Source organism: Paroedura picta, chromosome 5 (assembly GCF_049243985.1).
Source record: "Paroedura picta isolate Pp20150507F chromosome 5, Ppicta_v3.0, whole genome shotgun sequence".
Classification (NCBI taxonomy): domain Eukaryota; kingdom Metazoa; phylum Chordata; class Lepidosauria; order Squamata; family Gekkonidae; genus Paroedura; species Paroedura picta.
Window position 1 is genome coordinate 60,941,660 of NC_135373.1, and position 16,257 is coordinate 60,957,916.

Consider the following 16,257-nt stretch of genomic DNA (forward strand, 5'->3'; position numbering starts at 1 on the left):
TTTAAATGTGTCTTCATTTAAATAAATGTTCAAAGTGTATTGGATTTAAACTGACTTTTCTTTAACAGCAAGAATATCTGAAATAGGTGGTAGAGTTTCTGCTGATGCCAGAGACAATGGGGGTACAAAAGCAGAAATTTCTGCAGAAAGAAAGGCATATCAGTTATCTCCTGTCTTTCCCTAGGAATTCAAAGCAACCTCTAGGAATTGGCTGTATATATTATTCAACCTCTGTATTAGTAACACGGCACTCTTTTTCATAGGAATGAAGGATTTCAGTGATAAGGCAATTTCAGGAAATACAAATCAGGGCAGGGGATGAGTTGGAAGATTATAAATAATAAAGATAGCTGTTGCCATTTAACCATTTATACACAAAGAGAGAGATGTTCAGTGTTCTTATGATATAGATTAAAAATTGTTATGTCTCTTTTGCTTAATTTTGCACACTTACATGCCAATTGTAAGGACTATGTCCTTATATCTCTGTCATGCAAGCTTTAAAAGGCAGGCTTGCCAATAGCTATGAAGAAGTAGATTCAGCATATATTTCACAAGAGCACCACTCACATAGATTTTACCAGAAGATAATTTCTAATGAGTTTCATGGTAGAAAGAAAGCATTTGTGTTTTGAAATAGTTTTTATTCTGAATGTATATCCCATCTTTTTGCTCTCACAGGGGTTACCAAGGCAGCTAACAAATTAAAGCATAACATCACGTTTTAAAATTATTGAAACAATCTTCCCCCTACTACAAAGGAAAATGATGGAAATGTGAAGATATGCATGGAACCTTTTTTCATATATGATGGACATGTAAAAATTAAAAAAAAGATATTGCAAGAAAATACATGGAAAAATGCAGAACATATTGAAGTATAAATTCCCTATGGAAGCTAGGAACATGCTACTAGGTATTATCTAATACTTTACCAAAATATTGGAAGAAATATTCGAATAGATGATGATGACAGCAGCTAGAATTATTTATGCTGTACAAAAGAGGTATATGTAGGAGTCGTTACTCGGCAATAAAACCATGATGATAATCACTGTGACATGAATGTTATTTAGAGGCTTCTAGGCACATGTACTATAAAGTTTTTGGTTGGGGTTCACTGAGGAAGCAGTCACAAGCAAAACACATTCCTACAGATACACCTTTGTAGAATTGCAGTGTTATGTTTGTTCTTTTAAAGCAGCAGTTCTCTACTGCTCTAACTCCACGACCCCAACAGTGGCGGCAGTGGGGTTGGCACATGTGAGTGTGTGTGCGCGCGTGCAGGTGCATAACAGGCAGAGCGGCATAGAGGCGGCCATTGCCATGGCTCCGCCACCGCCTCCCACCTCTGCCTGCTCACCTAACTTGAGGTGACAGCAACTGGAAGTGGCGGTGGGCAGCGGCAGGCGATGGCAGCGGGCAGCAGCGGAGGAGCCATGGCAATGGCCGCCTCCACGCCACCCCATCTGTTGTGCGCCTGTGCAACACGTGCGCAGGCGCACAACAAACCAGGCAGTGTGGATGCAGCCATTGCCATAGCTCCTCTGCCGCCACCACCAGCCACTGCCCACCGCTGCTTCCAGCCACTGTTATCTCGAGGCAGGCGAGGGCAGCAGGCGGCAGGCGGCGGCAGCAGCGGCGGCGGAGGAGTCATGGCAATGGACGCCTCCATGCCACTCTACCTGTTGTTCAGATGCGTGTGTGTGCAGGCGCATAACAGTTGGTGTGGAGTGGAGGTGGCCATTGCCATGGCTCCTCCTCCACCAGCCACCACCACCTGCCGCCACTGCTTGCCACGTGCCACTGTCTCTACTGTTGCCTTCTGACACTCACTGCTGTTTGGTGCCCACGCAGCTGCTCACTGCTACTTGTGACCACCTGCTGCCATCTTGGCAACAACCAACTTGGCGACCCCCCAGAAGAGGCCAGGCAACCCCAATGTTGAGAACCACTGTTTTAAAGCATTGCATAAACCTTATCAATATTGTATAAACTCTTATTTAGTTCTGTTGAGAATGAGGAGAAGTCCAAAGCATTGTACATAAAAGTATAGTAATGAAATAGAAACAGAATAAGGATTTGTTTTAAATGTATCATTCAAAAAAAATGTATGTAACAAAATGGACTCTGGAGATAACATATTTTTCTTAATTTTCTTATGACATATATAGTAGGCCTTCCTACTGTATTTTTGTTAGATTATATACCTGTAAAAATCAATAGTGATTATGCAGTTCATCAAGTCAACTTATTTGTGAAACAGATCAATTATGAACCTTGAAGAGAGATGGAGTGTGTACTATGCAATAAGGAGAAAAATTTAGAATGAGAAACAATCTAAAATTATATATAAATGTGCTGCAATGCACAAGTAAAAATTAATAAGTTTTAAATGCAACATCTTGAATATAATTGTATAAGAAGAGGCATATCTAGGGGGTGGCAGCCAGGGCACATGCCCTACGTACCACATTGGGGATGTGAGAGGGAGTGAACCGTGCCCTGCCTGCCACATGTGTGAAGCTCTGGGTACCCCCCACCTGCATCACCAATGCCTGCCCCTGTGGGTGAATGACAGTGCCCACCCCATGGTTGGAGATTGGCAGCATACAGGTTGTTAGGTGCCCTTCAGCTGCATCCCCGATGCCTGCCGTTGCAGTCAGAAGATGGAGGCTCTTGCCCCAGTGGGTGTATACAACAGCACATGATGCTTGTCCAGATAACATTTCCCCATGGCAGGGATGGGGGACTCACAGCCAGAGATATCTGTCTCGTTCCTCTGCTGTAGCCCACGGGAAAGTTGGCAGGATATCAGGTGATGCACAGGCCAGGGCATGGGCAGAGTTACTTGGGCAGCTATGACTGGGTAATGACTGGGGAAGGGAATGGCAAACCACCCTGTATTGAGTCTGCCAAGAAAATGCTATAGAGCATCACCCCAGGGGTCAGACATGACTTGGTGCTTGCACAGGGGATACCTTTACTTTTACCTTTACCTATATTACTTATACAAGAGCCTCTTGTGGCGCAGAGTGGTAAGGCAGCCGTCTGAAAGCTTTGCCCATGAGGCTGGGAGTTCAATCCCAGCAGCCGGCTCAAGGTTGACTCAGCCTTCCATCCTTCCGAGGTCGGTAAAATGAGTACCCAGCTTGCTGGGAGATAAACGGTAATGACTGGGGAAGGCACTGGCAAACTACCCCGTATTGAGTCTGCCATGAAAACGCTGGAGGGCGTCACCCCAAGAGTCAGACATGACTCGGTGCTTGCACAGGGGATACCTTTACCTTTACTTTTATATTACTTATGTGTTAAAGTTATGATAAAAATGTAGTAGTGAAAATATATAATATTGAATATGTAGTAATGATGAAATCAATAATGCAGTCACAAAACAGATTAGTTATGAAATTTGAAACCTAAAAACTTGCCAGCTTCCCTGTGAGGCTCTCTACCCCACCTCCCTCATAGGGTGTCTGCTATGGGGAGAGAAAGGGAAGACAATTGGAAAATGCTTTGAGACACCTGAGGCTTGCTGGATCACTGCTGCCCAGTCCCAGTTCTCTCAGACCTCTCACAGCCCCACATACCTCACAGGTTGACTATTGTGGGGAGAAGAATGGGAAAAGTGTTTGTAAACCGCTTTGATACTCCTTTGGGTAGTAAACAGCAGGGTACAAAAATCCATTCTTCTTCTAAGGAGCAACCATGAAAGAAGCATGTGGGCACATAACATTTTATCAACAGTGAAAAAATGGAGACAGAAGTAACAGGGTGGAAACCTGTGTACTGTGTCTACCCCATGTGTATTAGGGCAGAGGGGCATTTCGGTGTCTGTGGCCTAATTCATACAAGAAGGGAAATGACGCAGAACTGGGGGGAATTGGTTGCCATGTAATCTTTCCCTAAGAAGAGTCTCCAGTCTGATTTTTCCTTCGCATATCTGAAGACATGGCTCTAGAAAGCTCATATGTAACCACTATGCCACAATTCCCAAAGATCAGTCCTTTCCCACACTCAACGAACATTCCAAACCACAGGTTCTTGACACCCATATCTCCACACCCATGCCCTCATTTGCCACCACAAGCTCCCACACAACACACAAATTCAACTCCATGCCCTTACAGGCTGGACAACTCCTCCCCTTCCTCTTCCCACTGCCAAGCTCTAGTGCCCGTTGTATTCTTGGATACAACAGGCTTTGCCCCTAGTTCTGAAATAAGTCTGCATACAATTGCACCTAAGATTCTTCAGTAGTCTTACAAGTTTTTCCCTAATGTTCAAATCAGAATGCTTGAAGATGGCTTGATTAAGCTAAAGCACCAGCGTGTGGCTTGGCAGGCAAAAATCACTATTTCTATTTATCATGATATGATTAGTCTGTCATGGTCATCAAGTTATAGTCATTCTACGCTGTCATCTTAGTTAGATGCAAGCAAAACTGATTTTCAGAATAAAATCATTTTATTAAATATACAGGCTGACATTTTTCCATATTTAAATGACTGTTGCCAGACTTCTAGATAAAATATCTCAATTACAAGAACACAAGTTCCAACCACTGAGCCTACATGGACAAAATACAAATAGTTTGATTATCCCTGTTGGCTACTACTACTGCTCAGCTACTATCACATAATACCAGGTTTCCTTAAATCCTCAGGGTGCTTCACATAACAAGTATGTAGCTTGGTGGTGGTGTTGGACCTGGGCCTCCTAGTTATCCTCAGCAGTAGCAATGGCCAAGGGTGCTTCTTGTCGCTGTGATGTATGCCTTTGGTAACATCTAGATTAGATTACTACAATAAGCTTTACATGGGACTACTCTTGAATACTGTCTGAAAAAGGAACTTGATACAGAATGTAGTGGTCAGAACGTTAACTGGAATAGAGCCTAATAGATGATATCACTCCAGCTTTGTTAAATCTGCACTGAAGCAATTTGCTTCCAGGTTTAGATCAAAGTGCTGGTATTGAATGTTAAAGGCCTGTATGACTTGGGGCCAGCATAATTTAAGGACCTCCTTTTCCTATATGGACATACTTGTCCACTCATGTCATCTTTGGAGAACTCCTTTTCACTAGCAGGTGAAGATTTTAGATATGTTTTGTGTACCCACCATAACTATTTCCCCTCCCCCAGGTTGTGGTATTATGTGCATCTCTGTGTTTAAATGTTTAAACATTTCAGATATGTTCTTTTAAATACTGTTATAATGTCTTAAGAGCCTCTTGTGCCGCAGAGTGGTAAGCGGCTGAAAGGCTGTCTGAAAGCTCTGACCGTGAGGTTGGGAGTTCAATCCCAGCAGCTCCAAATTTGCAAAAGGTTCCAAATTTGCAAAATAGCTGCTGATGCCTTTCCCCAACACCACCACCACCACACCACCAAAAAGTTTCCCCAAGTTTCAAAAAAGATTGGCCCAATTCAGTGGGCCCCCAAAGAAGGTGCCTCTATCCTCAATTGCTTTAAGTGGAAGGGGAAAAGGCATTTTAAAAGATTTTGGTCTCTTTAAATGCCTTCTGCAAATGATATGGTATCTCTGAAGATGTTTAAATTATTCTCCTGGAAGATATTTAAAGGGCTTGTGGTCCCTTTAAACATCTTCTCTAAGGCAGGGGTAGTCAACCTGTGGTCCTCCAGATGTCCATGGACCTCAATTCCCATGAGCCCCTGCCAGCAAACGCTGGGAATTGCAGTCCATGGACATCTGGAGGACCACAGGTTGACTACCCCTGCTCTAAGGCACAGGTAATCATAGAATCATAGAGTTGGAAGGGGCCACACAGGCCATCTAGTCCAAACCCCTGCTCAACACAGGATCAGCCCAAAGCATCCTAAAGGATCGAAGAAAAGTGTGTATCCAACCTTTGTTTGAAGACTGCCAGTGAGGAGGAGCTCATCACCTCCTTAGGCAGCCTATTCCACTGCTGAACTACTCTGTGAAAAATTTTGTCCTGATATCTAGCCTATATCATTGGACTTGTAATTTAAACCAGTGGTCCCCAACCTTTTTTAGGCCAGGGACCAGCAGGGCAACTGCCCCGCCCGCCCGCGCATCGTACATGCGTGCCCGCACCCATGCGCCATGCATGGCCGAAATCGTGCATGCGCAGTAAGCTTGCAGCCTGGGAAGTTTTTTACTGCGGGGGGGCGGGGAGAGGCAACCGCGGCCCGGCGCCATGACCTTCGCGGCCCGCCACTGGGCCGCAGCCCGCAGGTTGGGGACCACTGGTTTAAACCCATTACTGCACGTCCTTAATGTGTTTAAAGAGACTGTAAAACCGTTTAAACACATTTTAACTCCAGTTGTCTTGCAGCCCTGAAAATCAGCAAATACTTTGGGGCTGCTGGATAGCTGAAGTCATAATGGTAGCCAAAGTTAAAATATTTTGGGGGATTTTTTCAGGCTCAGCCATATCTGATAGCCAAATAAATATCTCAGGTAATATCCAACAGAAAAAGAATATCTAGAAAATACTGATGAGGTATTTTTTGGCTATATTTTTGACTCAGATATACTGAATTCACAAATATTTTAAAATAAAACAAATAATAGCCTTCTTAATTCTACATTACTACATTACTACTAAAGAGTGACTGAGAAAGTGCATTAGATGCCTTAAAGTTAAGGTGAAAACAGTAAGGTAAATTGCTATAATTTCTTATAGTGGGAGGGTCAGGAGTTGAGATACTAATCTCATCCACTTACTATGATAGGATAATATTATTGATAAACAACCTGGTACTTTTTGCATCTCTCAAGGATTGATGCTAGTTGTGTATGCTTACATCAACATAATAGCCTCTTCATTGCTGATCTCTCCGCTAACCTTTATGCCACAGGCACTATCCTTCAATAGCCAGTTAATCACAGCTTTGCCAATACTATCTGATGCTTCAATTTACTGCCTGACATTTTCCTGGATTCCCAAAAGGTAGGCTTGAAACAACAGATTTGCTTCCATGGAAGGGCATATCACAAAAGTCCATAGTCAAATTAGAAAGTCTTTATTCTAATTTGTGAAGAATAATTACAAACTCTTACAAGACCTTCAAATCTTCTAAAATAATGTTGACATACTATGACAGTAGTTTGTGTGGTAAAGGTAAAGGTATCTGCTGTGCAGGCACTGGGTCATGTCTGACCCTTGGGGTGACGCCCTCTAGAGTTTGTGTGGTAGAAAGTAGTTATTGTTATTTTCATAAAGAACATATTCCTTTAATTGTTTTGTTTGGAGTAGGACAAAGGCTGTGTCAGCTAGCCTAAGGTGCCAGAAGGGATTCGGACTTTAACTTCTAGAAAAGCTCCCAGATGTCAGCCTGTGTATTATGTGTATAGTGTCTAGAATCATGGACTAGAAACCTGGATAATCTTGGGCCAGTCAGTTTCTCTTATTTTAAGCTACCTCACTTGATGTGAGGAGTAGCCCATGATGTTCAGAGACACTTCGCTTCCTCGTGGGGGCAAAAATGGGGATATAAATATCTAAATTAATAAATAATAAAGCAGGCATAAGAATAAAATAATTTCAGGTATATGTTGTAAAGTGCCCTGAGCCCATGAGGGAAGGGGCAGTATAGAAATTCAATAAATAAATAAATTTTAGGATAGGAGAATTCTAGCTTATGTTGTTATAAATGCAACAGTGAGCATATATTTATTAAATCATACCTAAAGGCTGCAAGGTAAATAAAACACGAACATCCTTCGCCAAGTGCAACTTTTATATAACTTGCATTCTTAGTAAGTGGGATTTGGCCAAAGTTACACAGTAATTAAGTGAAGGTGGCAGCAATTGTGTATTGTTACAACATTGTAATACAGGTTCACATGCATATATGCTATTATGATCCAACAAAGTACTTACATCAAGGAAATATAAGTGCTCAATGAGTTGTTGTATGTTGTTGTTAGGTACGAAGTCATGTCCGACCCATCGCAACACCATGGACAATGATCCTCCAGGCCTTCCTGTCCTCTACCATTCCCCGGAGTCCATTTAAGTTTGCACCGACTGCTTCAGTGACTCCATCCAGCCACCTCATTCTCTGTCGTCCCCTTCTTCTTTTGCCCTCAATTGCTCCCAGCATTAGGCTCTTCTCCAGGGAGTCCTTCCTTCTCATGAGGTGGCCAAAGTATTTGAGTTTCATCTTCAGGTTCTGGCCTTCTAAAGAGCAGTCAGGGCTGATCTCCTCTAGGACTGACAGGTTTGTTCGCCTTGCAGTCCAAGGGACTCGCAAGAGTCTTCTCCAGCACCAGAGTTCAAAAGCCTCAATTCTTTGACGCTCGGCCTTCCTTATGGTCCAACTTTCGCAACCATACATTGTAACTGGGAATACCATAGCCTTGACTAAACGCACTTTTGTTGGCAGGGTGATGTCTCTGCTTTTTAGGATGCTGTCTAGATTTGCCATAGCTTTCCTCCCCAGGAGCAAGCGTCTTTTAATTTCTTTGCTGCAGTCCCCATCTGCAGTGATCTTGGAGCCCAGGAAAATAAAATCTGTCACTATCTCCATTTCTTCCCCATCTATTTGCCAGGAGCTCAATGAGTAGGATGCTTAATACTAAACCTTCACATTTATAGACTGCCTGTCTCTCAGTGGGATATAGCTAAATTTATGTTTTCATTTCTGTGTACATTTCCCAAAGTGATTCTGATTGGATCATTTATGTTTCTTCTATTCCGCTTGTAATAGCAATTTTGAAACACATAACGTTCCATACAGGTATGCAAAAAGCCCCTGAGGTACATTTTAGACCACCAAAGATCTAGATTGAGCCATGACAGTTTGTGTTGTGAACTTAAATAAACAAATAAACAAACTTTGTACAAAATAGCCTAGTGAACAATGAGCCCACCAGGTTTTTTCAAAGAATACCATTAACAAAATTCATGGACCATCACAGGAAGATTTTAAACCAAAGAGTCACCATACAAGAAATCAACAATGCCATAACTGCAACAAAATAGCCTAGTGAGCCATTACCTGACAGCCAGCTTGAATGTAGTTGTTCAGTAGCCTCTAATCTGATTCCCCATTCCTCCACATGCAGCCAGCTAGGTGACATTGGGCTTACAGTCTTGTAAGAGCTGTTCTCACAAGAGTAATTCTGTCAGAACTCTCTCAGCCCACCTACCTCACAGGGTGGTGGTTGTGGGAAGAGGAAGGGAAGGCGATTGTAAGCTGCTTTAAGACACCATTGGGTAATGAAAAGTGGGGTATAAAAACCAACTCTTCTTCTGTGGATCATTGACAGCAGGCAGTAACTAATCCTTTTGGTGGAGTAGAAGTCATTGTAATTGTTTGGGTCTTTATGTTTGGTGATACAACTGATGTTATAAACCAAATGCACTGCCTTTTTATGCAGTTATGAAAATAAAATGATTTTTTTTTGGTAGGACATGTATTAAAGCCTGTAGAGTGTGACTGGGATTATGTAGCGGTAAAATTTAGGATGCCAGTCAGTCCCATCAAAGTTAAAATATACACTGGATAGGCTTCCAGTCAGGCAGGAACAGCAGCAGTTTGGGATATGTCTTACTGAAACCTGTTGGATCTGATTTCAGAGGTTCCCTTTGGAACTGGATATTTCACTAAGCCTTATCAGGGAACTGTATCAGCTGTTACATATTGACACAGCATGCACTTGCATTTTGAGGCTTCTAGGAAAGGAGGACCTCTGAAATGTTGCTATAATCTTCAAGATCAAATTGAATCTCGTTGAGAAACTTGGAAGTCCATGAAAGTACAATCCTGAGCTTCTAGATATGGGGTGAATTTAATTTTTGCAATGAGTTAAGATTGATTTATCATAATATAACACATTACATTTTGAAAGACTGTTAAAAATGCCAACCATTTCTGAAAGCTTTATATACTTGCAAAATATGCCATGTTGCATCTCTTGTGTTGCTCAGAGCTGGGTTTGATTTGGTAATATAGTGCTGGGTTCACATAAGATGTATTTTCCTGCTTTAAAAAAGGACAATTCCTGAGGCAAGCATATGCTGGTAAAACTGAAAGGCCAATAAAGTCTACAATGGTTCAGACTGTATTTTTTTTTCTTGAAACAAACTTGTGGGTAATATAAATTTGCACTTCAGCAGAAATAAGACAAGTGGACTGGGTTCAAAAGTGGGATCGCACTTTGTGGAAATTAATGGCATATTATGTTGATGCGATTATATTTTTAAATGGAAAGAGCCCAAATGAAGGCTGAGACTTCAGTCAGGAGCTATCCTCTCTGTAGTTTTCAGTCTAAGCTTATTTTCAGTCTTCTGGCTGAAGCTTAAATGCAAATGTGCTCTATAATCCTGAGTATTTAGGGTCATGTAATTTTTACACTTTGAACATACTACCTGGGATGTCAGAGGGACTTATTTGTAATTTCAGAAAAGAGGTCTTTAGGGTACATAATGTTTGCAGGGCTAGTCATATACAATCTAACTTTTTAGATCTCAGGGAGATGATAGTATTAATTAGCTAAAATACTAGAAAAACTCAGTCATGTGGCTTCTTGTATAAACTTACCAGTTGTGGTGATGCATGTACTATACACCAAGGGCAAAAATGGTGCTGGAGGGTCACAGTAGAGGATCAGTAAAGATCCCTAATCTTTATATTACTCTGCTATGAATGTGTACTTAATGGTCTTAATATCATTCATTTGAGCCTAGAGTATTGAAATGATCCCCAGATTAGTGGCTAATAATCCATTCTATCCTATTGGACAAAAGAAGCCATAATTCCTAGTCAGTCAAACACTGGATTTACACCATAATTCCTAGTCAGTCAAACACTGGATTTAACTTCTTTTAAAAAGGAAAAGGTAGCTCAAAGCTACTGAACTACATTCCATACATACATTTGTATTCGGGAAAACAACAGTTGCTCCTTTTGTCTGCAGTCTGAAACAGAATGAGATAAACACAGTACTGATTTCTAGTTTTATGCTGTAATTGCAATAAATAGATTCTAGTAGCATGTTTATTGAAAGCAGTTTGGTTACTCTTGACATCAGATGTTATAATATTTAAACTGCATTCATCCTTTCACTCAACTCATTTTTGCCTCTCTTCTAGCAAGAGGAGAGATTTGTTTGTGGGAAGCTGAAGGCAGTGGTATAGGTGCATCACTGTGATGCAGAAATATGTCTACTCTCCTGCTCGGTGTCATTTACGTGTTGCAAACATATTATCACTGGATGTTCATGCTCATGACAGCTACCACAAAGTCTCACTCTGTGGAGTACATTTATTAATTTTCTTTCCTAATGTACAGACAATAATTTCTGAAGACACTTCAGAAAGTTTGCCATCCTCTTGAACCCCAGTTCCTGGCTAGCTAAGATTTTACTTTCTTTTACTGTTAGGACAAAGCAGGCAAGAACGAATGGGTTCTTGACCCATCTCAGTCACACATTCATGTGGGAAATAACTTTTTAAAAACACTCTGTCACAGGGTATGGCTACAAACACTGTACAGGTCAAGGAGAGGCTTCAGACTTCCTCCACCCTCACACTGTTTTCACCAGTGGAAACTGCTGGGCTCCACAGGACCTGGGATGGACACATGGAGCTCAAGGAAGAAGCAAACAGGCCCCCCCTGTGGAGGTGGGTTTGGCAGGAAATTAAGATTAAATTCCATTCCATATTTTTCACACCTTGTATAATGTTTACTTCATAAGCTGCTTGCCCTGTCCTTTGTATCAGCAGATAATGCTAATCACAACTAGCTAATCACACCAGTCCTATCTAGTTTTTCATTATTTTAGTTGCTGTTGCAGGGGGTAATTAATGACTGGCGTTTCTTCACTCTTGCAATTATAACTAAACTCTGTTCCATTTGAAGGGACATCAGAAAAACAGAAAGATCTAGATCAACAGGGAATTGATATAGAAAAGTACATTGCAAATGTATTCTTCCTTCTAGTAGTAGAGGCCATATTTTAGATTTATATGTAGCAATGAATTAGTTATATTTTGTTGAAGAAATAATGGAACTTTAAATCACCATAGCAATTCTTGGCAGGCATAACATATGTTTCCTACTGAGATGGTGGTCACCAGTCCTTCACTGATTTCTAATATTTATGAAGGTGCATTAGTAAAAACAATATATAGTTACATGAGCACAGTCTAAGAGAGCTACAAGACACATGACCAAATTTGCTGTTGATGAAGGAGCTGCAGCAAAAGATTTTGTTGTGATCATATAATTACTGATTTCCTCAGCAGAAGCTGAAACTATGCTTGAGGTACTGAATTAGTATCACCGGAGAAATAATACTGATGCCCCCAGGGTATGTAATTTTAATGGGGTACTATAAATGTTCTATGTTAAGTGGGGGTTTTACTATGTAACCTGCCACAAGACTGTTTGCCAATAGCACTGGGGAATAAATCTAATAATAATTAATAAGTTTGTGCTATTCAAAAATGATTATTCCCAGTTCTCCCTCCCCCCAGTCCATCTCTGTTTTCCAAGTGGCTCATATTGTTCTTATGCAAAGTCATTGTACCTGTTAACTTTGTATCTATTATAAAATAAGCTGTAGGTCAATTTTAGATCTGATACAATAGAGCACAAGTAAGTGTGCTCAGAATTACTTGTCACTATTTCTTACATACATTTTTATCTCACCCTTCTGTTAAGGACTTTGTGTTGGCATAAACGGCTCTCTCTTCTTACAGTTTTGGTCCCACAATATTGCTATTGCTAGGTTGAGAGAGGGTTACTGATCCAAGGTCACACAGCTTTGTAGTTCAGTAGAAATTTGAATCTGGGGGTACAACATGAAATGCCACTAGTCTGGGCTATTATGGCTGCTAAAAGTCTCTAATTAGCCAAACTGAACATGCTTTACATAAAAAGAAAGGGAAAGACTGGAGAGCTTCTGGCTGAAGGAAAAATAGTAAAATAATTCTCACTTTGTTTTCATTTATTAGCATCCAGTGTTCTTTGAATTTTGAGAACAGGGGCAATGGTGCAAGCAACGGAACAGAAATGGTTGGTAGATCCCATTGGTTTCAGTGAAGCAAGCCCCATTGATCTCTGTGACACTCTCATATAGATAAGTTGGACCATGATAAGGAGACACAATATGATAAGGAGACACAATAGGAATGGAGAAGGGGGGCTGTTGGGGTATCTTTATACAATTGTGACATGGAAACCACCAGTAAAGCTGCAGGTAGCACAAGGCTCTTTGGGCAGAACTGAGATACCAGGGGAGTGGAGTGTAGAGAAACCAGATGCAAAAAACAAACCCAACAAAAAACCCAGTACGTGGGGGGAGTCTCGGGTGTGCCTATCTTCACTGTTTTCTAAGCGGCATTCTTCTTCCATGTTGTGGCTCTTAAACCTCCTGTGCTGCCCTCTATTATTGTCAAAAGTCACACAGGGCTCCCCTTTTCCTCATTACACTTCAGTGTTTTCTCCCAAAATTGCTGGTACTGTTGGCCTTCGAGCAACAGCTTGGCATTCTGGCCTGTGGCTGAACAGAAGCATTCAAGCCGTCCTGTATGTGACTAACCCTCACCCTCAGGAAACCTGCATTTATACTCGGAAGGCAGCGGGGAGAGTGCTTCTTGCCTCGTGCTTGCGCCCTCCGCGCAGCTGGAATCCGCTCCTGCTTCTCCTGTTGCTTTGGTCATTTTTTCCTCCCCTCCCCCCCCCCCCGGGTGTCTCTCCCCACGCAAGCTTTGTTTCCCGCGGCCAAGTTCCAGGTCTGCGCTGCTTTGCTGAGGCGATGGCTGATGGAGTCTGAGCACCAGCGCTCGAGCCGAGGGGGTTTTGCTTGCGCCCAGCGCGCAGGCTCGCCTCTCGGGCATGCTCATTAACGCCGAGGGAACCCAGACGCTGAAGAGCACGAATTGGGGAAAGTTGCTCGATGGCGCTCGCCGTCTTTAAATAAGAGACCAGGAGCCGGGAGGGCGAGCCCGTTGCCGGTTTCTCGCGGGCAGAAGCGCGCTCTTGGAACAGCCAGACCGCCAGCCGGCGTGCCTTCTTCGCCGCAAGAGAAAGCGAAGGCTCAGCGGCGGCCCCAGAGAGGGAAGAGCAGATCTCCGGCGAGCTGCTTCTGCCCAGCCGGCGGCTACTTAGTTGGGCCGCCTCTGCAGCGTAGGCACCTCGGAGCCCGAGCTTGGCGCGGGGGACGAAGCTGCAGGTGGAAGATTCCCGTCGAGAAGAGAGCGGGAGCGGCGGGGGCAGCCGAGTCCGCCGCCGTCGCCTTTCCCTCGCCCATCGGACACAAGCTCGCTACCCTTCGGTCGTCTGAAGGCGGGAAAGCGCCTGTGCGGGGTCGGTTCCAGAAGCGATCCTTCGACCCGGACTGCGCTGCGCCCAGCCAGCTCCGGCCTTTGTGCAATGTGGCAGGGAATGGCACTGCGTTGAAGGGATCAACCTGTGGGCTGCATTTTGCCTTCTCTTTCTCAGGAAGCGGCGGCAGCTGCTTGTTTGCCAGGAGACGCTTTGCGGGTGCAGCAGAGGAAGGGGGGGGCGCGCAGAAGGGTGCGAGGAAAAGAGGACCCCCGGCTTCCCCCCCCGCCCCCGCCGGGCAGGGAGGCTGAAAGGTGGCAGCTAGCAGGGGGAGGAGGGCTCTCCCCTCGCCCGCGAGGCATCGCAAAGCGGCGCAAGAGATGCCCCACCATGGCCGGTTGGCCTCCGCGATGTCCTAGGATGAAAGGAGAAACTGAATCGCTTTGAGCCGGGGAGGGGAATTAACAACAGAGAGAGCGAACCCTTGAAAGGCTGTCAAGAGAAGCGAACCGCGATCAGCTTGGGGAAGTTGAGGGCAAAAGCGAGCTGCCTCGTTACAGAAAGAAAACCGGGAGGGGGGAATCCCTGCCGCCCACCCATTTCTCCTCCTCCTGCCCGGAGAGTGCTACCCAAGACAAGCAAGCAGCAATAACAGCGGCGTTGTTCCCGATCGCCAGGCGTCTTCTTCCCCTGAACAGCGCCGTGAAGCTCGTCTTGTCTCCCGCGTTCCCCTCGTTGCTGAACTGAAGCAGTTACTGGGGAAGGAGGAGGAAGAGAAGCGGCGGCAGCACACACACACTCGCACACGCAAACAACCTCGTCGGAGCATTGGGAGCGATTGCGCAATTCTGCCCAGATTGTCTTCCCTCCCTCTCCCCCCCCCCCCCCTTCCCTCCCCAAATGCTGCTCAACTCCCGAGGAAACAGAAAGCTGATTCATGGAGCCCAGACTCTGCTTCCTCTGCGCTGGTCTCCTTTGAAGATCATGCTGCTGCTCGAGACTTTGTGTTAGCCCCCTTTCTCCCCCCTCCTCCCCCCCCCCACAGGAGGGGGAAAAATAGCTCTCCCCGATCCCAAGCTTTTTCTCTATTTTGGAAGTGTGGTTACTGGCTGGCTTCAACCCGGGAAACATTGATGCATCGCTCTGGAAATTCATTGTGTGACTTTCTGGGTATTTGCTGAGTTTCAACCCGAGATGCAGCTCTTGAAAGCTTTATGGGCATTAGCAGGAGCAGCTATCTGCTGTTTTCTTATATTTGTCATCCACTCCCAGTTTCTTAAAGAAGGTAATTATATCTGCATGCCTGCATACACACTATTTCCCCCTCCCCTTTCGAATGCACAGGTCTGTAGTTGGTATAGCCTAATCATATGTTATTACATTTTCTAATGTTCTAGTTTCACAGATCTCTCTCTCTCTCTCTCTCTCTCTCTCTCTGCATCTCCATTGGTATGTTATTCTCCAAGCAGATAATATTTATTTCATTTACAGGATAGTCATAGGAAGGCTAATATTCTTAATGAGTGCATTCTATGCTTATATCTGGGTAAAATGCTGGAATTGCCATTCATTTTGTAACTCATGTTTTCTGATGGATGACAAACTTTCCTACTGTCTAGAGCAAGTTACTTTTAAGAGATTAATGCACCATAATAACCTACTAAAACTAAAAAAAACAAAATCTTATTTTTGATAACAATTGAATAGTCATCCTCTGTCTCTGTCTCTCTTTTTTGGGGGGAAAATCCAGTACACTTTCAATAGATGGCACTAAAGTTCTATGGTAAGGCATAGAAGAGCAACGCTTGGGCAGAAGGCTTTTTCCTCACCCCTTTTCTCCTAAAACTAGAAGAGGCCTTCTGCCTCTGGTTTTTAGGATTTTTCTGTGAAATGTGCAAATACATATGGCCTCAAAAATAAGGGAAAACACATGAGAAAAAGAGATTATTGTTTTATGTTGGGGAATGAGAGAAATATGAGTTGTTTCTTAT

At 43.5% G+C, this 16,257-nt stretch overlaps 1 protein-coding gene across 5 annotated transcripts in view; it reads left to right on the forward strand.

Moving 5' to 3' along the window:
- TAFA5 (TAFA chemokine like family member 5) overlaps positions 1-16,257 on the forward strand; it is a 373,750-nt gene that overhangs the window by 95,963 nt on the left and 261,530 nt on the right. Inside the window, exon 1 of one of the 5 annotated variants that reach the window (XM_077338255.1) lies at positions 13,685-15,551. The exons of the other annotated variants lie outside the window; for them this stretch is intronic. Coding sequence (XP_077194370.1) covers positions 15,461-15,551 — 91 coding nt within the window. The 5' untranslated portion in view covers positions 13,685-15,460. Of the gene's footprint in view, positions 1-13,684; positions 15,552-16,257 lie in introns of those variants that run through there. 5 annotated transcript variants of the gene reach the window in all.